A 27590-nucleotide genomic window follows, 5' to 3' on the forward strand; every position below is an offset into this window, starting at 1 on the left:
TTTTCTATGTAATATAAAAAGTTTATTTAACATAGGATGTAATGTACACGGGTTAAAAGTGACCTTTAGATGAAAACTTATTATACTTTGTTTTTAGGAAGTTCAAGTCTAAGTCCTTCAAATTGTTATCTTAAATGCTAAATTAAATTGAGAGAAATTTTCCAGAAAATATCATGTTTAAAGTTCAATTTAATTAATTCAACGCATATTAAGACTTTCATTGATAACATTTAAAATGCATACTTTAATTGTGTCAAACTACTGTACAGTACAGTGTATCAAATCCTTTTCTTAAAATTCTTTTTGCAAGTTCAATACTTGAACGTCCCACAACAGTGATAAAGTTTACATTATTTTTTTTGTTGTTTGTAAACTACACCAACTAGCTACTTGTCCCTACATTCTTAATTAAGCAGTACTATAAGTTGGCCTCTTATGTTACATAAAAGTTAACATATACACAATGCAAAGGTGAAGTCCTAGCATGCAGGTGGAGAATTACTAGGTCCCTGTTAGACTCACAAAGTCTTGATAAGATACTTCAGGAAACAACATAGGCTACCCAGAACTGGGGTTCATTTGCAATTTCACATGATTTTGTTTTGCATAAAGAAGATTTGGAACATTTTTCTGTTACACAAGCAGCAGGTGTGTAACCATTATCTGTAACTGTACTCTCCCAGTCACTGAATGACAGAGTAACTCTAAATTATATTTAGAAATTAATCTCTCCCCACAAAAACCAGAGAGGAATACTGAATCTCTCTTCTTTTTTAATTGTTGATAACTAATGTATGTACTAATGTAAAGTGCTTAAAGACCTTGTTTTTAAAGGGCAGTACTGTACTATATTATAACATCAACATCTCTCCACATGTACTGATACACTTGCATTGTGTCACTGAAAATGGATGCCAATGCAGCCTTACTTATATGCTATGATCCAGAAAGGCATTTCAGGATCTATTCTATGTAATATGAGCCTAAATTTGAATATGATTACCAAGTGAATATCCTTAACCGAGCATAAATTACCCAGTACAGTATTGTAATGGTAACCAGGTTAAGAGATGAGAAATACCTAAAATCTTTCTCTAGATTTGCTGTTGGAACATCCCTTAACAATATTGTGTTTTGTTTTAAACATATAGTAACTACTTCTATAAATGAGGTATATGATGGTGGACATCAGCAGAATAATAAATATGACAAGACTTTTATATACTTCGAATTTTGTTTGTTCAATATTTTATGTTTTCGTTTTATCAGACATGAGGATGAACCTATCTGTGATATTTTGACTCAATCCAGTGATAAAGTGAAGCTCATATATCATGTTTTTCATATTATCAGATGTGTGTAATATTGATTGCAATGCCTTTTCTCGAAAATTTTAATGAAAAAAATGGGTGCCTGGCTCTTAAAAATTAAGACTTAAATACAGTGAAATGTGGCTCAGAGTTTTTTCCAATGTCCCACTAAATTTTCCTTCCCAATGGCTAAACATCCATTGCACACCTCAATGTTCATTCACCAGGCATCTTAGGCATCAGTAGATGACAGTACCATGCCAGCATATAAATCAAATATTACCCAACTAAAGCAGCCAGTCACCATAATTCAATGATACAGTATTTCAACAATGGCTGATTTGGCTAACCCCTGATTCTTGCTAGACTATGTTGTTGTTCCAAGTGACACATTTATTTGTGTAAATAACTTTATACATGATGATCTACCAAAACTGATGTCATCCCTGATGTGACCTTATACATAAACAAGAATGCTCTCCTGGTTACATACCACAGGACTACAAGAAACCTACACAAAGTAGAGCTAATATCTTATCATAAATAAGTGATTATTTCACATTAATATTCACTATACTGTACCCTCCAGTTTGATGAATTATTGAACAACAACAACCATGCAAGTTTACTCTCGTCAAACACCACAGTGAGTGCCCAGTGATCACACTCGCCCCTTTGATACCATCGCTCACAAAAACTCCACTGTATTTTTATTTCCTCATTATCAGCACATCTAAGTAATAAAACTAATGTGCTTTAGTTAATTAATCAATTATATCTGTATACCTAAAATAATTTCCAAATAATTTGATACAACATTTTCATTGTTGCTAAATGAAAACACTAGCAAAATTGCACTGACATAAATTACAAAGACCACAATGTTCGCACATGTTCCCACTGTGCATATGCATATGGTGCCTGATATGTTTGTTGAACTAATAGTTTACCATCTGCATCACACTCAAATGGTTTCTTATCATTTTGCACCACAACATGATTGTTCTGATCTTTCTGAATAGCTGGCAACTGTTTTGCAAATTCAGCTTCTCTTCTCTCAGTATGCACAAAACTATGGCTGTTAAGGTAACTTTCCTGTGTAAATCGCTTTCCACACTGTGTGCACTCAAACCTCTTCTCACTGTGTACATACCTATGGCTACACAGATAGCTCTCATGTGAGAAACGCTTCCCACAGACTTCACATGCAAATTTCTTTTCTTCTGTATGTACAAACTTATGAGTCATGAGGTGGTTTTCGTGAATGAATCTTTTTCCACATTCATCACATCCGTACTTTTTTTCTTCTTCATTCATGAATTTGTGGGAATTTATATGATTCTTCTGTATCATTTGTTTTCCCCATTGCTGGAACTCGGCTTTCTTACCACTGTGTGTAAATTTATGGCTGTTTAAATGAATTTCCTGGCCAAATCGTTTTCCACATTCATCACATTCAAACCTTTTCTCCTCATTATGCACAAACATGTGGCTACTTAGATGACTTTCCTGAGAGAACCGTTTCCTGCACACCTGACACTCAAATTTTTTTTCCTCACTGTGCATAAACCTGTGGCTGTTGAGGTGGCTGCTCTGACTAAACCGCTTTCCACAAACGTCACATTCAAAGTTCTTATCGCTGTGTACAAGCATGTGACTATTGAGGTGACTTTCCATGTTGAACCTTTTGCTACATAATGGGCATTCAAATTTCTTCTCATTATGTACAAGCATATGGCTGTTTAGGTGACTTTCCATGTTAAATCTTTTATTGCAAATTTCACATTCAAATTTTTTTTCATTGCTGTGTACCAACATGTGGCTGTTTAGATGACATTCCATGTTGAACCTCTTACCACAAACTGTACACTCAAAGTTTTTATCCTCACTGTGCACGAGCATGTGGCTATTCAGATGGCTCTCCATGTGAAAGCGTTTGGCACACAACACACAAGAAAACTTTTTCTCATTGTGCACAAGCATGTGACTTCGCAGGTGACTCTCCATGTTGAATCGCTTAGTGCATAAGGGACATTCAAACTTTTTTTCATTGTGAACAAGCATGTGGCTGTTGAGGTGACTTTCCATGTTGAATCGTTTACCACACAGTTCACATTCAAATTTTCTTTCCTCATTATGCACAAGCATGTGGCTTGTCAAGTGGTACTCCATGTTGAATCTTTTGTGGCAGATTTGACATTCATACTTTTTATCTTCACTGTGAACTAGCATATGGCTTGTCAGATGATTTTCCATAGCAAAACGTTTGTTACATATCTCACACTCAAAGTTTTTTTCAACTGTGTGCACAAGGATGTGGCTATTCAGATGGCTCTCCATATTGAACCTTTTCCCACAAACCTCACACTCGAACCTCTTCTCATTGTGCACGAGCATATGACTGACAAGATGGCTTTCCATGGTGAACCGTTTATGACACAATAAACATTCAAACTTTTTCTCACTGGTATGAACGAGCATGTGACTGTTCAGGTGAAGCTCCAAGCTGAATCGCTTGTCACACTGAGAACACTCAAATTTCCTTTCCTCGGTGTGTACCACCATGTGACTGTTCAGTTGAACCTCCATGTGAAACCGTTTACCACATAAAACACACTCAAATTTCTTGTCCTCATCATTATGAACAAGCATGTGACTCTTTAAGTGGCTTTCCATGTTATATCGCTTCCCACACAATAAACATTCATGATTTTTTTCTTTACTGTGCTTCAGCATATGGCTGTTCAGGTGACTCCTCTGGGTATACCGTTTCCTACATATTTCACATTCATATTTCCTGTCCATGCAGTGAACAAGCATGTGACTGTTGAGATGATTCTGCATTGCAAACCTTTTATCACATATTTCACACTCAAATTTCTTCTCAGTAATGTGTACATGCATATGGCTTGTTAAGTAATTTTCCATTGTGAATCGTTTACCACAAATCTCACATTCAAATTTCTTTTCTCTGCTATGCTCTAGCATATGACCATTGAGGTGACTTTCCATACTAAATCTCTTGTCACATATTTTACACTCAAAGTTTTTCTCCTTTGTGTGCCATTGCATGTGACTGGTGAGGTGACTTTTCTGTGCATACCGTTTACCGCACCTGTCACACTCATAGGGCTTATCCCCATCTAGCAGGTGGTTTGGTTCCTTAAGAGGTAAAGAGTTTTCCTGAAGGTGGTAGTGTCCGTAAAAACCAGCAGGAGGATGATGTATGAGGGTTTGTGTTCCTACTGCATTTGTTTGACTCACTTTATGAAATTTTCCAGGATAAGGAATGTGCAATCCTTCCATCATGACGGATGGATCTTATATGTTATATTGTGATTCTCATTCAAATTGGGTCCTCATGTGATCATGCAGTGACCACAAGTCTTGCTGACATTGCTGATGTATAATTCTGTCTTGTTCTCATGATGATACGTCCTTGCCCATGAGCCTGCAACAGATGACTTGTGTTAGCTAGTCAACAAACATTAGCATATAAGGATTTTTTTTTTTTCAAAATTATAAACTATGCAAATTTAACAAAATGCTAATAACCTATCATACAGAGATACAGTAGTAATGTTACAATGTCTCTTTGACCACAAAAACAATCTTTCAATGATCAGGAGACAGTCCTTAAGTTTTGTACTACAGGAATTATCAAATTGCAGTAATGTATTGTACTTTACTCTGAGCTGGGCACAGAGTACAGTTACTGTGTTCTTATTAGCTGATAATATAACCATCTTACATTATGGTCATCTCACTACTTGTGTACTGTATTAGTTCCAGGAAATGGTGCTGATGATGGCAAATGGAAAATTGGGCTGCAAGTCCCCTGCCAAACACTCCAACCTAATTGTTTGGAAAGTTCATCTTCCTAATAAAAATGATCAGTTTAAGGGTCCAGTACAGTACTGTATGTTTAAATTACTTAAACTTTTAATACATCCTCAATGAAGGAACATAAATATATATCAAACACCAATGTTTCCATTTTCTCTTATGTGCATGCTGTATTTATTCAAGAGAATAATGTAAATTTGAGATGCTCTGGCCAAGAACAAGACAACCATCAAAGTGACTTTAGAGGCCTCCGTGTTCTATTTGAAAGAGGGAAACCTCAAGTTGCTTTGCCACTCGTCTTGCTTTCACTCAGAGTGCCTCATTATCTCCTAGGCAATTTCAGCACATGTGTGAAATTTGTTTTGTGGAAAGATAATTTTTATCATGACAGGAAGTTGCTGGATAAAATGGTCTTATGTCACACACACATACACACACACATATAGAATGAAAAAGGGCAGGAAAACTTCATTATTCTGTATATATACAATTGTTCAAACATCCTCCAGGCATAATCCATGTGTAGAAATCCAAAGAAGTGGATCATTACCTTCCAACCAGCTCAGGAACTACAGAGAATTTCTGATTATGAATATTGATGATTACGGACTGTACTGTAGAATGTTCATTAAAAAGTCTTTCTTGTGTATATATATATATATATATATATATATATATATATATATATATATATATATATATATATATATATATATATATATATATATATATATATATATATATATATATATATATATATATATATATATATATATATATATATATATATATATATATATATATATATATATATATACAGTTGTACCCCACTTAACGCGGTCAATAGAACCAAGAGGGTCCCGTGTTAAGTGAAATCCGCGTTAAGTGAACAACAGAACATATGGGATTAATTCCAATAGAAACCGGCCCGACCCCCAAACTCCACTTTTTGAAGGCACATACCTATGTTGTAGTAAAAATAACATCTTAATTTTATGATGGTACATGCACACAATTAATACTTAAGAGAAATAGAGAAATACAGTCGCCAAGTTAATGTCCATTCAAATAATGGACTCAACTCCCTCCCCCTCTCACACTACACTGCCAGCTCTTCCCTCTCTGAGAAATTTTTGGGGGAAAACCACTAAATTTTAATAAATAATACCTCAAACTAAAGTTAGGATAATACAATTGACATTGCTGGATTCCTTGTAAGACCAGGAATATTTTGAATATAAATGTCATATATTTTGCACAAAAGATAACATAGTTACCTAGAGAAAAATTTTTATCTAAAATTTGTATGTTTAATGCAAAATATATGATGTTTATATTCAAAATGATCACCAAATTATAAGAATTCCAGCAATGTAAATTATATTCTGACCGGGTAATTTGTATGAATTTTATGAGCTAAAACAAATATCTTCAGTTAATAAAAAAAAAAATAATCTTCACGACACTATCTGTCAATCAAAGTACCCCACCTTGCCTCCTCCCCTCTTCCAACCGCGCGGTCAGTCCCAACCCTCCCCCCCACCCCCCACCAATCCTCCCTTCAAGAGTTTTTAACATTTTGTATTAAATAATACCTCAGATTAAAGTTAGGATAATATAATTGACATTGCTGGATTCCTTGTAAGACCAGGAATATTTTGAATATAAATGTCATATATTTTGCACAAAAGATAACATAGTTACTCGAGAAAAATTTTTATCTAAAATTTGTATGTCTAATGCAAAATATATGATGTTTATATTCAAAATTATCACCAAATTATAAGAATTCCAGCAATGTAAATTATATTCTGGCCGGGTAATTTGTATGAATTTTATGAGCTAAAACAGGCAGTCAGGCAGGGTGGCGGGTGGGGCAAATCTAAAAATAGCGTCTCGAGCCGGACACTCACCGCGTATATGTGGAAAAAATCCGTGTTAAGTGAAAGTTCAGCTCTGGCGAACAGAGATATCACTATACACTAATACAGTACTGTATAAGAGATTTCCGGGTAATGAGACGACTCTCTCAAAGCTGGGAAAAAAAGTCCCTCATCCCCGAAATTTTCTGGCTAACGAAAAAACGTTATCGGAAGTTACAGAAATTCTTCATTGAATCATGTCTTGAACCTGGAAAAATATCCTCCATCCTCGGAATTTTACATAATTTTCTTGGAATTTCCAGAAAATCCGCCTGGTTTTCATCCATCAAAATAAACTCCCCCCCCCCATCCCCGGAATTTTCCGGAAAATCTTTCCCAAAGCCGGAATTTTCCAGATAATTCTAGCTTTGGGAACGATTTTCCGAGAAAATTTCAATTCCGGCTATCGGAGAGTTCCGGGTTTGAGGGATTCCGGCTAAAGGAGATATTACTGTACCGAGTGTGTGGCAGATACTGTATTATGCACATCCCTTTTCAGTGTTTTTCTTCTTCTGAAAGCTGCAAACTTTTGTAGATTCATTTTATGCATCTACTTAAAGGTTGCAGGAAGTAAGGCTACACCCATCATGGATCTGTTGTCATTAACATGTACGAGGATGTCAGGAGCCTCAGGTACCTCCCACCCCTCAACCCTTTTTGAAAGCTCTATATGATATGAGGCACTTTGGGCAGGGGGGGGGGGGAGGCCAGAATATGAAGTTACATTTGACTTTCTTGAAATAAATACAAGTATAATATTGTACTGTACACTAGTTAATAAACATAGCTCAAGCCAGTTTGTCATTAGTCTTGTTATTTTGCCTGTAGTGTCTTACATACAGTGGAGTCTGTCAAGACTATATATATATATATATATATATATATATATATATATATATATATATATATATATATATATATATATATATATATATATATATATATATATATATATATATATATATATATATATATATATATATATATATATATATATATATATATATATACATACATACATACATACATACATACATACATACATACATACATACATACATACATACATACATACATACATACATACATACATACATACATACATACATACATACATACATACATACATACATACATACATACATACATACATACATACATACATACATACATACATACATACATACATACATACATACATACATACATACATACATACATACACACATACATACATACATACATACATACATACATACATACATATATATATATATATATATATATATATATATATATATATATATATATATATATATATATATTATATATATATATATATATATATATATATATATATATATATATATATATATATATATATATATTATACTATATATATTATATTGTATATATTATACTATATATATTATATTGTATATATTATACTGTATATATATACAGTATATATCCTTTGTTTAGTCTTTGCCATTCTCATAAACTTATTTATTTATTCCTTATCTTTTTTTATTCACCAGTTTTACAACCATATAATTTTCTATTCCATAATTTTTTTCAAACACCCAAACCATCTTTAAACTCATCTGCTACTCTTTAATCAAATCACTCCTCTCTCTCTCTGTACCATACATTCCATTATCTCAAGCATTTATCATTTTATCCCCATCTAACTATAGAGCACATCGTTAAAAATTCACATCCACAACCTTGTTATTCACCTCACACATAGCACTGTACATGTTTTAGTCCTACACCACCAAGGTAAGGTTCACTATACCACATGTGTCATCTTATATCTCTACTTCTCAAAATGAAGAACAGGATCCTCTTGGAGTATAGTGTATAGCTTAACAAGACTATCTCAGAGCTACCAGTACAAAGCACAAAATTCCACTCCACAAACTTTTCTTTACTTTTTTGAGATTGTTTAGTACCAAATCATGCATCCTTACCAAGAACACTCAGACTAAATCTTCACTACTGTGCTTCTATTAACTTTGAACTATGATTTTTATTTTTTTTTTGTATTCTCAAGACCTGTGTGGCAGCAGGACCAGAACAGGATTTCCAGGCTCCTGCTTTTGCCAGATTACAGGGTACTGTATTTATTCTCCAAAGTTAAAATTGCTAGCAACTAAAATTCATTCTAAATACTGATACTGTACTGTACTGCATAGTATTTGGGTCATCCTCTTTTTACAAGTAGCCCAGTTATCAACTTTTCTGCTAGTGTTACTTCTGTAATACTGTACACAACTGTGAAACATTACCCAACAACAGATCCAAGGGGGCTCACCATGTGCCTATGACCCCCCCTTCCCTCAGATGGTCTGATGGCACTTAATGTAAAGATGCTGCTGACTACCTTTCACACATGTCGGTGAAGGTCTCAACAATATTAAAGACACTTTATTTGACCCAGTGTTACCATGTTAGTAGTATTGTACTGAGCAGGAGCCAGGGGTCATAACTTGATTGTGTCCTTAATTCATTGTCTATATAGTCCCCACTTGGGTCTGGTCCACAATAATGTTACCATGTCAGACTTTTTATATAATACTGTAGTTGATTGCAATTGATGAGTTTTATTTCTAACTTGTTCATCTTCAATATTTAAAGCAGTTTTCTGGATGATTTATGTCAGTCAATGGCAAATCTCAAAATTTTCAGAACAAAATTAATTCCCTAGTTTATGGTGATATCAACATATGACATTATTTCAGTGTACTTTAAATATCTAAATGTAACAAATGTGTAGTAATATGTTCACTTAATCTACCTTGAATTATCAATTGTGACCCCTTGTCTGAGATCATATCTCTCTCTCTCTCTCTCTCTCTCTCTACCTGGGTTGTACACACCTCACTTCTGATATACAGTACAGTACTTTATATTGATCCTCTTTCCTGGATTACTCTTTCCTCTACTTCCTACTTAACAACTTGACTCTCATTGCTGTGTCCCGGGTTAAATCTCCGACCCAGGTCAGATGTGAGAAGGTCATTATCTAGTGACTACCAAACAACCCACATTTTCTCCAGATACTAAGTCGACAATAAAGACTGCAATAAAGAACACACCAATTACCCGGACAGCTAGTAAGCTAGAAATGATAAATAAAAAGAAACTACAGCAACTTCTATCAACCTACAATCTACAGTAGTAGTTGTGCTGTTGACAGTTTCTACACCTTAAACAAATTACTGTATGGCCTTGGGGCCTATTTATGGATTCTGATATCTTCATTTTTGGACAGGAATAGTAATTCTCATAGTCTGCTTTCCTAATACAGAATTAAGAATACGTACTGTAATTATATTTTTCAGTCATTGTTTTCAATATTTCAGGTTTCTTGATTTTTAATTCGTCATCTGTATTACAGTGCTGCACCGACTTATAACTTTAAGTTGTGTTCACTAAACTTAAGTGCCTTACAGTACAGTATAAATAACTCAAGTCCTCTGTTATACTTATTCCAGTTCAGTGATATGTAAACTTACATTAATGCTGTTTAATATAAACTCAGGTTCACCATTATACCGATTTTGCTTCAGAGGTGGATGGCTTTGAGGTAAGCGTTACATTAAGTTAAGTGAAATTACGATATTTAATAAAGCCATTACGGTTGGCCATGATTCACCTCATTATTATGCATGCACAAAATCACAGCACAAGTAGAGTATGAATCCAAACTCACATGTACAGGTAGTTCTAAATAAGAGACCAACATATATTACCTCTTTCCAGTCACTGTCTACGCTTGTCTTGTATCACTCTCTCCTACTACAGATATTTCCCACTTTGGGGTTCTGTTCCCCTTAGTCCATAGTACTGTACAGATAATTGGCAGAGAAATAAGGATATACAGAACATTTACTTTCTTGGACTGCCTCGGAGCCGCCTTTAATATGATTTTGGATTTTCACCAACCCATAAAATGTATTGCCTTTACTGTAATATTAATCATGTTAGAAAAACATCCGTCATTCCTTGTTGCTTCACAAAAATTCCATAATGTTTTCCTCTTATGCTGAACAGATGAGATCATGTTTGAATGTGTTGGTGTAATTTTTCGACTTAAAGGGAGTGAAAGAAGAGAGAGATGATCAAGCTTCACTTAAGAAGTACAGACATATTGAAAGAAAGGTCAGTGAATGATTGAAAAGAAGTGGGAATATTTCAATGTGTATTATAGGAGGGAGAGGGAAAGATGGGGTGAAGGATGCAATAAGTGATCCAGGAAACAGTAAGGTGCATCAGTGACTGAGGGCTGTCACTGATGTGTATGGGGAACGACTGGTGATTCTGGTTGTGTGAAGGAACAGGTGTTATCAGTGTACGGTAGATATTTGGGGCCTTGATGCAGAAAGGGAGTACAGTACTATAGTAGAACATGGCAGCAAATGAAATGAGACTGTTTACTCCTCATTAAAGCAACCCAGCAGTTTTAGTAAGTTACTTTTGGTTAACTGGTCACAAGGTATCACTTTTACTGGTTCAGTATGGAAACACTTTGCTTCTTTATATAATATAAAAATTTTATTAAACAAAAAGTAAATATACAGGAGTTATAAGGCCCCCTGCCTAAAAGATAACAGAAGCACAGTTCCGGAAACACAAGTTTGTCTGCGAAACTGATAATTTCTGAATACGTACTGTAGTGTTAGTAATTTTGTTTCATTATAAGCACAGCTAACTCATAACACAAAAACTGACAACTAATTTATCAAAATACTGATGTTAATGAAGTTTATATTTATGGTTTTGGAGCAAAAGAAATGATACAGAACACATCACCAAATCTTAGAACTGTGCTACACATGTTACCGGAACTATGCCATTTTTTTTTCAATTTTCTGCCTAATGTAACTTGAACTGGAATAGTAATATTTATATTCAGGAAAGTCCAAGTATTACACTGCTTAGAATTGGATGGTTCTTGTTCCATCCCATTTACACTAAATAACTGAAAATACTATCGATATCATCATCACAATTATTAAGTACTTTGATAAAAGGAACCCTTCCCTAGTTGACTTATAATAAAACAATTTCACACAATTATAGCAGAGATAAGTTTTTAATATAGTATTTGTATAATGCAATTTAGACCCATCCCAGATGTAATGCTTGAATGTCCCTTAGCAATGAGTACATATATGTATGTGAATATTTTATATTTGTACACTACCAGCTATCAGTCCATAACTTCCCAAATAAGACTAAACCCTTACTTCCTCACATTTAAGTAAATAGACACTAAATTAATACATGTTAGCAAAACTGAGGTCCCAACAGATTTCTAAAATGTCTTTTTATGTATATTATAATTTACTTTTAAATATAAGTAAAATAGTTCTACTGAACAGTTTGATCCAAAGACACAATGACTTTTTACTCTGAAGTACAGTACAGTATTCTCACTTAGCCTATTGGTACCTCATTTATGCTTCTTATATACTCACACATATACTACAGTACGTGATTACATAAAACCCTAAGAGTGAAAACTATTACAGATTGATGTAGGAATTAGCTTATACCATAGTCAGAACCTTACTTAGGTGCACAGAGTCAACAACTCTTTAATTTACTTAAAAATCACAGAAGACTCTTAAAAAGCAGTTACTTTTCTATTTGCATATTGAAAATATGATCTAGCTGCTCAAAAAGTAACTCACCTTTAAAAGTGAACTCCTTTGTCTCAATAAAACTGTCTTTATCCAGAACAACAGCAGATGGCATACCTAGGAGGCCCAAAGTTTACTGTTCATCCTGCTTTCTTTTATAACAAAGAAAGTACAGTATTTAGTTAAATCATAACTCTAAAAAAGTTGGCTAATTTAAATATAATGTACTGCATTAGACTGCCTTTTATGTAATTTTTTTGGGGGGATCAAGTTAAGTAATAAAGTCAGCAAAATCCTACCATCAGAATAAATTTTAATTCTGATTGATAAGCCAAGGCATATAGTGTAATATATAAAGTCAATCAAACAGACTTTGAATAATTTCCTTCCACATGAAGGATTTTCATTTCTTAAATAGCATAGTCAAGTTGCACACATTACGGTCTACCATATATAGATTATAGAATCACAGACAAACATCTTTTCTCTATAAATATTATATCTTAAGTTCATTTATCTATGGAGACACCATGGCCCAGGAGGACTCACTCTGAAGGCATGTTCAGTCCTTGCACTTACTTGATATGGTACACTTAAGGTTACTCACTTTCATTCTAAATTGCTACAATACCAAATATCTTATCCAGGACATTGTTCACCTACTCCATGGAACACTGAATAAATTTTCCTTGCAAAATATATTTTCCATGTCACATCTTGATCATTTAGTTACAACACATCTTACCAACAAAGTCCACGGAGATGAGTTTAATGTGCATAATCAGAATTAAGTCAACTTCTGTAACTAATGACACATATAGTATATTGCTCATTTTCTTTCCTTGATGCAGCAATATGTTGTTCTGTATAAACACATCCAACTTTATCTAAAAACAAAACATTGCAGTGTTTCCTTAAAGTGGCTGTCACATCCCATAAAATTTACACAGGTAATGAGAATCATCCTTCAATTGTTCTGAATTCTGAGTCTGATCAGTAATGGCAAAACTTGCGTCTCACTGTGTTACAGTACAGTATTTACATGTACTGTAGCAGTTATATGCTTTCAAGATTTTCAACTTAAATTTGGCTACAATGACCACAATGTCCGGACATGCTCCCACTGGGCATAAGCATAAGGTGGTTGATAGGTTTGTTGTATTAACAGTTTCCCATTTTCTTCATACTCAAATGGTTTTTTATCAGTCTGGACTTGTACGCTATTAGTCAGTTGCTCAGTCTGAGGCTGTACTACCTGTTTTGGATATTCTACATGTTCAAGGGTTCTCCTCTCAGTGTGTACAAACCTGTGGCTGTTCAGATGGCTCTCATGTGTGAAGCGTTTATGACAAACTTCACATTCAAACTTTTTCTCTTCACTGTGAACATACCTGTGGCTACTGAGGTAACTTTCATGTGAGAAACGTTTCCCACATACATCACATGCAAACCTCTTCTCTTCACTGTGTACAAATCTATGACTATTTAAGTGGCTCTTCTGTGCAAATTTCTTGCCACAATCTTCACACTCAAACCTCTTTTCATCTGTGTGTACTAATACCTGACCATTGATACTTTTCTGAGTGAATCGCTTTCCCCATTCTTGACATTCAAGTTTTATTTCTTCATTGTGCATAAACCTGTGGCTGTTGAGATGAATTTCTTGCATAAATCGCTTCCCACAGAGTTCACATTCAAATTTCTTTTCTTCACTATGCACAAACCTGTGGCTGCTAAGATGACTCTCCTGGGCAAACCTTTTCCTACACACCTCACATTCAAAATTTTTTGTTTGGGTATGTACAAACCTGTGGCTGTTAAGATGACTACTTTGCTTAAATCGCTTGCCACATATGTCACACTCAAACTTCTTCTCACTGTGCACAAGCATATGGCTATTCAAATGACTAATCATATTAAATCGTTTGCCACACAAAACACACTCAAACTTCTTCTCATTGTGCACAAGCATGTGGCTATTGAGATGACTTTCCATGTTGAATCGTTTGCCACATAACAAACATTCATATTTTCTCTCCTCACTATGCACCAACATGTGACTATTAAGATGGCTTTCCATTAAGAATTGTTTTCCACATATTTCACACTCAAAGTTCTTCTCACCATTGTGCATTACCATATGGCTGTTCAGATGCATTTCCATGTAAAACCGTTTGCCACATAGCGTACACTCATACTTCCTCTCATTATGCACAAGCATGTGGCTGTTAAGATGACTTTCCATGCTGAACCGCTTACCACACAGCAAACACTCAAACTTCTTCTCACTGTTATGTACTAGCATGTGACTGTTCAAATGACTTTCCATATTGAATCGCTTATCACAAAGACTACATTCATATTTTTTCTCATCACTGTGAACCAACATGTGGCTATTGAGATGATTTTCCATGTGGAAGCGTTTCCCACACAAGACACACTCGTACCTCTTCTCTTCACTGTGCACTAGCATATGGCTATTTAGGTGATTTTCCATATTAAACTTTTTGCTGCACAAGGTGCATTCAAACTTCTTATCCGTACTGTGTTTCAGCATGTGGCTGTTTAAATGACTTTTCTGACTGTACCTTTTCCGACACTTTCCGCACTCGTACTTCTTCTCTTGGTTGTGTACAAGCATATGACTGTTGAGGTGATTTTCCATAGAAAACCTCTTGTCACAAATCTTACATTCAAATTTTTTTTCAGTAATGTGCACAAGCATATGACTATTCAGATAATTTTCCATAGCAAATCTCTTACCACAAACCTGACACTCAAACTTTTTCTCCCTGTTGTGCTCATGCATATGGCCATTGAGATGGCTTTCCATAGTAAAGCGTTTGCCACATATTACACACTCAAAGTTTTTCTCCTTACTGTGCCAGAGCATATGACTTGTAAGATGACTTTTCTGTGCAAAACTCTTACTACACCTGTCACAGTCATATGGCTTCTCATCGTTTATGTTAATAGAGTCTTTGTTAGCTTCTAAATTATTTTGATCTTGAAAGTTTCTTGTCTCTGTACCAACACTTTTCTGGGTAACAAAGCTTGTAGACTCTGCACTTTTTGGGGTGTGAAAATCTGCAGTATCAGTACTCTTCTGTGCATGAAAGATTGAAGACTCTGCATTTTTCTGGAAATGGAAGTTTGCTGAATCCACACTTTTTTGGGCAAGAAAGGCTACAGCGGATTCTGCACTTTTCTGGGCATGAAAATTTACAGAATCTATAGTTTTCTGGGCATGAAATGTTCCTAACCCTACACTCTTCTGGGCATGGAAGTTTCCCAACACAGAATTTTTCTGGATATGAAAATTGCCATAAAAAGGAGCACCAGGATGAAGAAGGGTCTGCTGACCCACCACTGTACCTGCTGGATTTACATTATGAAATTTTCCTGGATATGGAATGTGTAATCCTTCCATCATGAAGATGGTAACTTCAAAACATTAATTTGGTTTTCCTTCGTGCCATTCCTATTTCAGCTCATTGTGAAAGTCGATTATCATTCATCTTGCTGTCTTCACCTTAGATGTTCAACTTCAGTTTGAACTCGTGAAGGTACATCAGTAATCTTGTGTCTGAAACAAATGGTTTTCGTTAGCTGATAATATCAACACAGCAAAACAGTGGATTTGTTGATTGAATATATATATAGAATACTAGATAAGATAATGAACACAATTTACATATCAGTTACACAAACATAATCTTAAATTGATAAAAACTATTATATAAGCAATAACATTTCATCCAATACACCCGGCTACCTTATGGAAATATTAGCCTATAAACTAATGCAAGAAGTTTAAGTAGGTTTTCAGGATATGGCTTAGAAAGAAAGTGATTCATTTTTGAAGATGCCACCCAAGTGATTCATGGAACTGTTCTCAATCAAATCAGTTGGAAATGCTGAATAATCTTTTAATTAGTACGTATTTCTAAATAAAGCAACAACTGGGAACTTCTAGTTAACACCAGTAAAATGATGACCAAAGTAATGGAATTTTTTTTATTCATTCTGGATGAAGTCTGAAAGTGTAAATGGCTCTAATAAACTTGTAATACATTTTCACTACCAATACTGTACTGTACATGAGTCTGACTTATGTCTCATTAATATATTTCTGCAAAGGAAAAACAAAAATTGCCATATACGTACAGTATAAGAACTTGGTTCTAATAGACTTCGTTCTCCCCCCAAAAGTTAACTTCTGGCCAATAACACCCAACTACACTCCCACTTAATAATGCCACAGTGTAAAACAGTGATAAAGCTTCTTCACTCCTTCCTAATCTTACATTTATTAATTTCAGTTATCATTTTATCTCAATAAGCTGGAGGATTCTCATTCTTTGAAGAAATGGCTCTTGTAATAACTGAAACTTCAATGTAATAAATTACGGTAACTAAAGCATAAAATTCTTCATTAAGTTTTAAATTGGTCAAGCTGTGGCAAAAGTCGTAATAACATGAAAGTATAAAATCACCGGTATTTTGAGAAAATTCCTTGTGGACCACCCAGGTTGATCTGTTGGATACCGTGTGTGAGGTACGGACTGAAGCACAAGAGATATTCCACTTACTACATGTTGTTCATAATGACAACACACACTCCCCATTACAGTATCTTAATCTCTGCTGACAAACATTATCTTCTCAAACACTCTGAGAAAATAAAGAAAAAGACAGTATAAGAGATCCTTGCCTTGAAATTCATGAAGATTTTTAGTACGTACAGTAATTATAAGCAATGCATTAGTTTATGATGCAATATGATGTGGAATAACATTATACAACTGTTTGCCTTTTCCTATATTTAAAGCAAAGGAATGTATAGTCTTCCCTAATTGTTTAAATTAACAGCTTTCCACTTTCATTGTTGAAAAGCACTTCAGAAACTCAAAAATAATTTGTGAATCTATAAATTAGCACAGCATTCACTTTTTGTGAACCTGTAGTCACTTACGACAAGTAACACACTTGTGTACCTATTCTAGCCGTTACATTACGAAGATAGGTAACTCAGCTCCCCAAACCACTCCATAACTCAAACAATCTATCATGTAAATGAACACCACCTCACTTGGGATATTTGCTTCCTTCAGCAATTTCTGGGTGAAGAACAGTGTTAAAAAATTATTCGCCAACAAAATTCCATTGCTTCAAGTGCCATGGAATTCACCATACTGTACTGGGTACAACTTGGCGGTAAGATTGAGAACATTTCCACTACATGGCACCACCGAACAAACTCCAGGAAATTCTGGGCATCACACAAACCTACGAATCCTTCAATTACAATAAAATGTTGTGTCAAATGTTTGTTGTATTATACCTAATGAGCTAAACCTGTAACCCAACCTGATAGAAAGAGGGAATAACACAGTACTATCTGTAATACATAACCAGTACCCAACAATGAAGACACTTTTGTATTATGACAATATATACAGTAGCTACATACAATAATGCCACTTGGGGTACAAGGATGACAGTTCAATGAAAATGTTTTCAATGAATATAATACTATGTGCAAAAAGAAAGCCCATTACAGAACTGTAATTCTAAATTCTGTAATAAGATACAGTGTGTACTGTACAGCTATAATAACAATATGGCAACAACTTACATGAAAACATTTCCATAACAGTTAAGTTAGTTATCTTAAAAGTACGTGTAATTTACAATTTTTTATAAAAAAAATTATGGGTGTCGGGTATTAAAGAGACTTTTGTAAGTGAACTTTAATTTCAACTTGCCTTATATCTAAATGGGTGTTTTATACATTCATTATCATTATTTTGTAATCATGCTTGTAAATAAATACTATACATAAATAAAATAATACCATACTGTATCATCGTCACATGTACAGTACTGGTAAAGATTTGAATTATAAATTTAAATAATTATTGACAACAAGGAACACATATTCACCACCAGAAGAACAAATAATATACAGTACATGTATTACAAATTTGTGTTATACAATATATCAATTTTAGGACCATTTATAAGTAATGAGTACAACTTTCATGATTATCTTAACATCAATTTACAATGTAAACTGTACATAAAACATACTGTACTGCACACAATTCAATTTCTTACTTCCACCTTTGTCTCCAATGTACCAGGTAACTGCTTCAAGGTTTTGTCATATTTTGTGTAGTTTCTTTCACAGGCCATTTTCAGCATCATAACTATTTCATCAGCTTTGTTTTTTTACCACCTTTATATATTAACTTTGACACAGCTGTAGATACCATTATCATCACTTTCACACATGTTACCACTGGATCAGCCTATATATGACCAGCATTGGTGTAAAATGACAAACTGTAAATCATCTCGACCAAGGAGGACCCAAGAGTGTTATGAAAGGCTGTTGATGTCACTGACACAGTATGACCCTTATATACTGTAGCTTGCTAGGACTACGGTACAATAATTTAACATCACCTTCACACAATCTACCAAGTTCTATAGATATCACTAAGACAATCTTTATCCTGTTTGTCAAACTCTTCCTGATGCAGCAATAACAAAATAGATTAAGAACTAGTAAAATAAGTGTTAGCTGTGTGTGTGTGTGTGTGTGTGTTATACTGCACTGGGTTGTTATACAGTATTAGGACAGTCTGGTGCTAAAATGTAAATTATCTACCTATAACAGCTGTAGGTTTCTGGAAAAGATATTTATGTAGCTTCATCAAGTGTTCATGCTCATACTGTATAAAAAAAACCTAGAAAATATGATGTTTTACTAACTAAATTTAATTATACTGTGTATATATGCCTACTGTGCATTATATAAATATATATGGAGAAGAAATTCAAAATCTCCAGTATATTTCCTGAGTCCATGGGTGTTTGTGTTTTAAGTCCACTGAGAAAGTTGTACTGTATATCCAAGACCTGGGTATGTACTCAGTGACATTTTCTATATACCTGTACAGTATAAGTGAACTCTTCACCATGTCTCGGAGCCAGATTTGTAAAGAAAGCCACAAGGGTGTCTGTGGTGTATTCTATACAAGTCAAAGGAAAAAGTCACAGCTGACTTGATGAAGAGTTTAGGTTTGTGCAGAAAATGGCAGAGCATATTTACAGAATATATACCCATGATCTGGAGGTGTAACATCCTTAAGGAACTCTGCAAACACAAACATCAAGGGATTCAGTAAACACCCCGTACTCTAAAACAGTTCACAATATGCGGTCCACAGTAGGTCTTCTGAAGTACGTACAGTACCGAGCAGTATTGTATACATTACCATTTCATACTACCTCTTAGTCTCCAGAAATGATCAAAACAAATTATAATTTGCATTTTATTATCAAAAGAAAAGAGTAGCAGTGTCATACAACCCAGCATCTTTTATTTGATTCTGTGACAGTACTGTACAGTGAGTTCTGCTATAACGCGTGTTTTGATAACGCGAATTTGCTCTAACGCGATTTATGAATTAGGAACGATATTTGTATAACGCGAACGCTTGTTTGCTATAACGCGATTTTGCTTACTATAGTAAAGTAAAGAAGAATTTCAACAAGAAGCGTTCTGGTGATAGAATTCCCGGTGATGATCGTAAAAGAAAGGATATAACACTTGAAGAGAAGCTCGATTTTATCAACCTCAAAATCACCCTTCTCCCCCATCAAGTAAAGTGTTACATTTACTGTATGATTTCATTATTAGATATGAATGTAACATTTATTTAGACTGTGCTATCCTTTGTGTTAGGCCAACTACTAAATTTTTTCGATTTCGAGTAATCTGCACCTAACCCTATTTTCTCCATAAGCCCTGTTATTTCTATTACGCGATTTTCTATAACACAATATTTTACAAGAACACAATTATCGCGTTATAGCAGAACTACCTGTACACTGCTCATGACAGTACTGTACACTGATCAAGACAGTACTGTACACTGATCAAGACAGTACTGTACACTGATCATGACAGTACTGTACACTGATCAAGACAGTACTGTACACTGATCATGACAGTACTGTACACTGATCAAGACAGTACTGTACACTGATCATGACAGTACTGTACACTGATCATGACAGTACTGTACACTGATCATGACAGTACTGTACACTGATCAAGACAGTACTGTACACTGATCATGACAGTACTGTACACTGATCAAGACAGTACTGTACACTGATCATGACAGTACTGTACACTGATCATGACAGTACTGTACACTGATCAAGACAGTACTGTACACTGATCAAGACAGTACTGTACACTGATCAAGACAGTACTGTACACTGATCATGACAGTACTGTACACTGATCAAGACAGTACTGTACACTGCTCATGACAGTACTGTACACTGATCAAGACAGTACTGTACACTGATCATGACAGTACTGTACACTGATCATGACAGTACTGTACACTGATCAAGACAGTACTGTACACTGATCAAGACAGTACTGTACACTGATCAAGACAGTACTGTACACTGATCAAGACAGTACTGTACACTGAGACAGTACTGTACACTGATCAAGACAGTACTGTACACTGATACACAGTCAAGACACTGTACACTGATCAAGTACACTGATACTGTACACTGCTCATGACAGTACTGTACACTGATCAAGACAGTACTGTAGACAGTACTGTACACTGATCAAGACAGTACTGTACACTGACAGTACTGTACACTGATGACAGTACTGTACACTGATCAAGACAGTACTGTACACTGATCAAGACAGTACTGTACACTGATCATGACAGTATTGTACACTGATCATGACAGTACTGTACACTGATCAAGACAGTACTGTACACTGATCAAGAAAGTACTGTACACTGATCAAGACAGTACTGTACACTGATCATGACAGTACTGTACACTGATCAAGACAGTATTGTACACTGATCATGACAGTACTGTACACTGATCATGACAGTACTGTACACCGATCAAGACAATACTGTACACTGATCAAGACAGTACTGTACACTGATCAAGACAGTACTGTACACTGATCATGACAGTACTGTACACTGATCATGACAGTACTGTACACTGATCAAGACAGTACTGTACACTGCTCATGACAGTACTGTACACTGATCAAGACAATACTGTACACTGATCAAGACAGTACTGTACACTGATCATGACAGTACTGTACACTGATCAAGACAGTACTGTACACTGCTCATGACAGTACTGTACACTGATCAAGACAGTACTGTACACTGATCAAGACAGTACTGTACACTGATCATGACAGTACTGTACACTGATCAAGACAGTACTGTACACACTGTACTGTACACTGATGACAGTACTGTACACTGATCAAGACAGTATGACAGTACTGTATCATGTACAGTGATCATTACAGTACTGTACACTGATCATGACAGTACTGTACACTGATCATGACAGTACTGTACACTGATCATGACAGTACTGTACACTGATCATGACAGTACTGTACACTGATCAAGACAATACTGTACACTGATCATGACAGTACTGTACACTGGTCATGACAGTACTGTACACTGATCAAGACAGTACTGTACACTGATCATGACAGTACTGTACACTGATCAAGACAGTACTGTACACTGATCAAGACAGTACTGTACACTGATCAAGACAGTACTGTACACTGATCAAGACAGTACTGTACACCTTGGCTCCAACCAATGATCTGTAAGCCTAAAAACAAAGTGAGTGCGTCACAAGTAACACACTCGCCATAATCATAACACTATAATGGCAATTTGTAAAACAGTTTCATTAATGCATTACAGTTGAGGCAGATCAAATAGCAATAAGTAGTACAGTACAGTATTCTAGAATGGTTGTTTTTGTCAATGTGGATACTCGGTACTGTACTGTAATGATAAATCACAAAATGCTGATATGCTTTTGTCTTAAAGTAAAATACTTTTAAGTTCAAATAATTCATTACTTTATGTCACCAAAATTTTAAATTACAATAATATGTAACAGAACCTGTATCAATCCAGCAAGGAAACATCATGCAACCACCAGTGTTACTTTAATAAATTTGTTATTACTGTGTTGTAATATTAAAAAAAGGCACTGTTCCTAAAACCCATGATTATTTTCATATTAATAATTTAAAATTTATAAAAGCTGTTAAAATCATGTCCAGTACAGGGAAAAATATACAATTCCTGTACTTGTACAGTACAGTGCTTGGCAATACCTGGGGAGGGGGGGGGGGAGGCAGGCAAAATATTGTAGCTGCTTGTGGCTCTTCACCAACTTGTAAATTTCTTACATGGTTTATTTATACTGCAGGGTTTAATACTTTGTATTGATCATATGCTAAATTTTTTCCCCTGCTGTTCCAAGAAGGGAAAATAGTAATGTTTGCTTCCACCTGTGTGTGTGTGTATTCATGTAGCCATTCAGTTATCCAGGATCTGTAAACACAACAATCAAACAAATATAGAAGGAACCCAAACAATTTTAGTTTATGGATAGAGCACATGATCTCATTTACCTTCAATAATCAAAACTTCTATAATTACTGTCTTGAGTTCCAGCCTTTTGGACTTTGCTGAGACACAGCAGGGGGCTTGCCAACATTTGGTGGCGACCTTATCATAACACTGACACAAACATAAACCAAAAGTTACTAAAATCTGATCATATGCCATGTCAGCATGGACCTACCAGTGCAACCTGGGCAACATATTCTCTCAAAGTGAATAATGTATGTCACCTAGTCATGGAGTTCATAAAGAAGTATTTCAACTAAATAAAGGCCAAATCATACATAAACATCAAGAAATTTATGATATTAATTCAATAATTACTGTACAGTTTTATGTACAAACAAGTCATTTGCACCACAATTATTTAAGCCAGCCTGAACTGGGCCCCAGCAACATCTGTCTCCAACACCCAAAACAAAGCTTTCATAATAACAAGATGCACTGAAACCACATTCTGAAAAATACTACTGTACAGCACATTGAGATGAGAGACAAACACTTTACAACCTCAACTCAACAACTAACACGTACACTCGCACCAAAAGTATCGGTGCAGGGTGTGATCGACGACTTCCGAAACGATACGTATACACTGTGATAGTCAGGAAGGTTGGTAAGTGTATCCTCATAACCTCCCCCCCCCATTAAGTGTTGCCATATGGCTGACAATCAGTGTGTTTGTTTCCTCTTTTCGGATTGTTGCTTTGTGTCGACTGAATGATGAGCGAGGGTTCGGTCTCGGTGAACGTGGGTATAAAACAGAGGCAATATGAAGCAGTAGAGAGCTACACATGCCAGACGACATGGAAGCCTCAGAGGGAACACGAGGAGTTATTATTGCCCTTCACAACGAAGGGTTCGGCATCACAGATTAGCCAGGGGGTTGGTGTCCACAGGAACACCTCTGCACGATGGATTCGGCGATACCTTGAAACTGGTGCTACAGACGACAGGTCTTGGAGAAGCCGTCCACACTGCACCACCCCTCAGAACGACCATGTTGAGTGGTTTATTTGGTAGCATAAATTAATGTGGCAATATTCAGAAGTATCACTGTCTATTTATCACTTCCCGACCTTATTTATTACGGTTTGTTTCACTCGACCAGGACTGCCAACATACGGTTGGAACAACTCGCCTTTCTCAATACCTATCGTCACTGGTCTCAAATTATTCACACTACAGTATGCACCGATACTTTTTGTTGCGAGTGTACATGGCAGCCATTCACGTTATCCTGTACAGATGTGAGGACAGTACTCTGATTGATTGATTAACTACCCTCCACCTCTACACACAAACAGTGTAAGAAACTAGAAATACTTCCAACCAAAAGTAACAACTGTGAAATTACTTGGGCGAGTACAGTACCAGGTCCAATAACCTCGAGCAAGACTGTCTTAACACTTTATCAAAATCAAAATGCTGAAATAAATCAATAGAAAACTACACTAGTCACAAATGAACACTTCGTCATACAGATCCACGAATGGACAGATTAGAATCACCCCTATACAGCATTCAATGATTAACTAACCTCTTATCATTTTTGTTAGAAGCAAATGACTCCAGGAAAGTGATGATCAAAATGCTACAGTCTCCTAAAATGAAAGTTCTATACCTTATATACCGGTAATTCTTCACCAATTCAAACTTTGCAATTTCTATACTAGTTAACTTTGCTTAAAGCTAATGTGTAAAATCACTCGACAAATCAAATACATGTACTGTACTGTACAGTATTACCAAACACGTACGTGACTAATGGTCTCAATTTCTTAGTTAAAACCCTGTATTGTATAGTACTGTATACAGAACAAAACAAATACATCAGTAAAATGTTTCAATAAATGTTATCATCTTCAACTTGTCACATTACATGAGGTGAATCAGAGCTTCCCCATTAATTGAAGCCAACATTCTTATTTACTTGCTCATTAAAACGGTCTGCTAGGTAGTAGTTCATTTCCATTCAATTTTTTATAAATATCCAGTCAATCTCCATTCCGTGATACCATGAGTTGCTGGGTAACGTTTACAGTACTGTACAGATATGAGTCAACACTATGGTTAAGTCATTACTCTCCTCTCATTCCTCTATAAATGAACACGTCACACAATTCTTCCCCTCTGAGAGCAGTAACCTGTCACATCCCTGGAGGTGAAGAGTATAAAGTAAAAATATAATAAGAACTTCTCGACTTTAACTCCGTACCTTGACCCCGCCTCGAAAACAAAGCTTTATCGAGCCATCAACCGTCACACATCACCTTGATAAAATTCTGTATCTTTCTACAACTTCATCCCAGGTCGAGGTATGCAGGAAGACCAGTATGAATGTATGTATGTATGTATGTATGTGTTGGCAGGAATGGGGTCACTGCAACCTCACTGAAACTAGCCAAGGGGGTCGATGTGATTCAAGGCTTTCCGAGCAATGTTACTAAATGGTTGGTAGTTCTACATCCGTGACCTTTGAGCATGACTGAGTATAGTACTGTATATACGTTTTCAAACGATACATTAAAATAGCTTATTGGATTTCTTGTTATACTGAAGTATCAAGTACACCATACAAGGACGACTACCTCCCTCAATCCTACCTCCCATATCTAATGATGCACTGGGATCATATGAAAGCATTTCAATCAGCATTTCAAATTGAAGCGACGGAAAATCTAACAAAATTTTTGGGGGAACTGTACATACACACCCACGGGAGTGAATGTCCTAGGTCATGAGCAGTCAAGTGTGGATGGCAGAAGGAGGAGGCACAAGAGAAAAGATGGAAGAAAAGAGGTAGTAGTAGTCAAATGAGGAGAAGGAGTAAGAGAAGAGGAGGGAAAGGAGGAGTAAAAGCAGTAGTAGTTAACTGAGGAGGAAGAGAAGGGTAATAGCAGAGGAAGTGGAAGGGTGGTAGTTAAAGAAACAGGAGGAAAAGCGGTAACACTGGAGGGGGAAGGGAGGAGGATAAACAGTAAATTAGACTGGAAGAGGAGGATAAAAAAGAGAAATGGAGGGAAAAAAGAGCAAAAATGTCAACCTCCAAGTGTTCTTAATGATTGAGATAAAATAAATATACAGTACACACAAGAGCAAAACAGATTTAGCTCTGATTACAAATGAGCTTAAATGTTACAAATCTACAAACATATTAATACATAGAGAGAAAGAGAGAAGATAGATGTCATTTAAATATTTGGATTCATCATATTACACTGGAAGTTTAAAAAAAAATTTAAATTATGTAGGGGCCTTTTCAACACACTTTAATAATTAGTCAAAACTTGCTGAACATCGATATTATTATGTTTAAAGGACCCAGACATTTTTTTCGTGTCAATATTTTTTTTAGTACTAAAGTACTAAGGTGGCTACAAAAATAAAGTTAATTACGAAATTCGCTTTGTTGATCACACCTAACATCAGTGTTGTACAGAGTGGGATTGGAGCAGTCCTTAGAATCATATAAATTCTTCTCTAGGAATCTACGTATTCCCTAACCTCAAAATGAGAAATAATTGTACAGTTCGACATGTCGAAGAGGTTTACCTGCCCCGAAATGGCAGCGTGACGTCATGGGCAGGTGATGCGTCTGGCAGCGGGGGGGAGATCGTCAACCCTGAAGGTGGCGGCGGCGGTGGCCAGCCTGCGCGGGGTGCCGCGCCTCTATTGTTTCACACAGAACTATTTCTTCCCCAACTCCGTGCTGTCGCTACTCCCACACCACATATTAACTTATACGTCTTACTTTTGAACTTACAACTATGATAAACTTAAAAATATCTCCCAGAGCCCAACATTTTCCGTGTGATTCTTGTCAGATGCCATTCAATTCCATATTGGATAACATGGCGTTGCTCTGCGGAGAGGAGAGGGATTCGGATATATTTTCTACGGTCTTATTTAAAGGTTTTCCTACCTGATACGACTGTTGACATCATTTTTCACGTAGTGCAGATGTTAATGCCGGTCTTCATCCATGGTGGTAGGTACAGTGTTACCACACACAATAAAATTTGACAGAAAACTCCACTTCAAGAATAAAACGCCCCTCCTCTCTCTGTCGACCATGGTGCCTGGAGGTCACAGGACGCCGTCCACACCACGGCGTTGGCAGCGCTGACTCACTCATTTTCTGTTGACGCAGTTTTCTCTCTCCAGAACCAGGAACTATGGTAGACTACCTCTTATTGGGAGGGGTAACTACACCTTTGGTGGACTGTCTCACACGTAACCACTTCTCGTATGGACAGACTATGGTAGTTTATCTCATACATACCGTAGATGGAGACTATGACAGACTGCCTTTCGTTCGTGTGGACA

The 27590-nt window shown here is 35.8% G+C and overlaps 2 protein-coding genes across 2 annotated transcripts; both read right to left on the bottom strand.

Moving 5' to 3' along the window:
* On the bottom strand, window positions 1-27364 carry LOC121860970 (zinc finger protein 493-like). Its single transcript, XM_042358389.1, has 2 exons — window positions 27187-27364; window positions 1-4761 (listed from the first exon to the last, which is right to left on the bottom strand). The coding sequence occupies exon 2, from the start codon at window positions 4617-4619 to the stop codon at window positions 2178-2180; it is 2442 nt and encodes an 813-aa protein (XP_042214323.1). The 5' UTR covers window positions 4620-4761; window positions 27187-27364; the 3' UTR covers window positions 1-2177.
* LOC121860971 (zinc finger protein 493-like) lies at window positions 11617-17471 on the bottom strand. The gene is made up of 2 exons (XM_042358390.1): window positions 17226-17471; window positions 11617-16315 (listed from the first exon to the last, which is right to left on the bottom strand). Exon 2 carries the CDS (start codon window positions 16160-16162, stop codon window positions 13820-13822), a length of 2343 nt encoding a protein of 780 aa, XP_042214324.1. The 5' UTR covers window positions 16163-16315; window positions 17226-17471; the 3' UTR covers window positions 11617-13819.
* Window positions 27365-27590: the final 226 nt, after the last annotated feature.

Source organism: Homarus americanus, unplaced genomic scaffold (genome assembly GCF_018991925.1).
Source record: "Homarus americanus isolate GMGI-L3 unplaced genomic scaffold, GMGI_Hamer_2.0 scaffold52806, whole genome shotgun sequence".
Taxonomy (NCBI): domain Eukaryota; kingdom Metazoa; phylum Arthropoda; class Malacostraca; order Decapoda; family Nephropidae; genus Homarus; species Homarus americanus.

What these genes read in the sequence shown, in the direction of transcription:
- LOC121860970 (XM_042358389.1), bottom strand. Translation starts at nt 4,619, where the DNA reads ATGATGGAAGGATTGCACATTCCTTATCCTGGAAAATTTCATAAAGTG.
- LOC121860971 (XM_042358390.1), bottom strand. Translation starts at nt 16,162, where the DNA reads ATGATGGAAGGATTACACATTCCATATCCAGGAAAATTTCATAATGTA.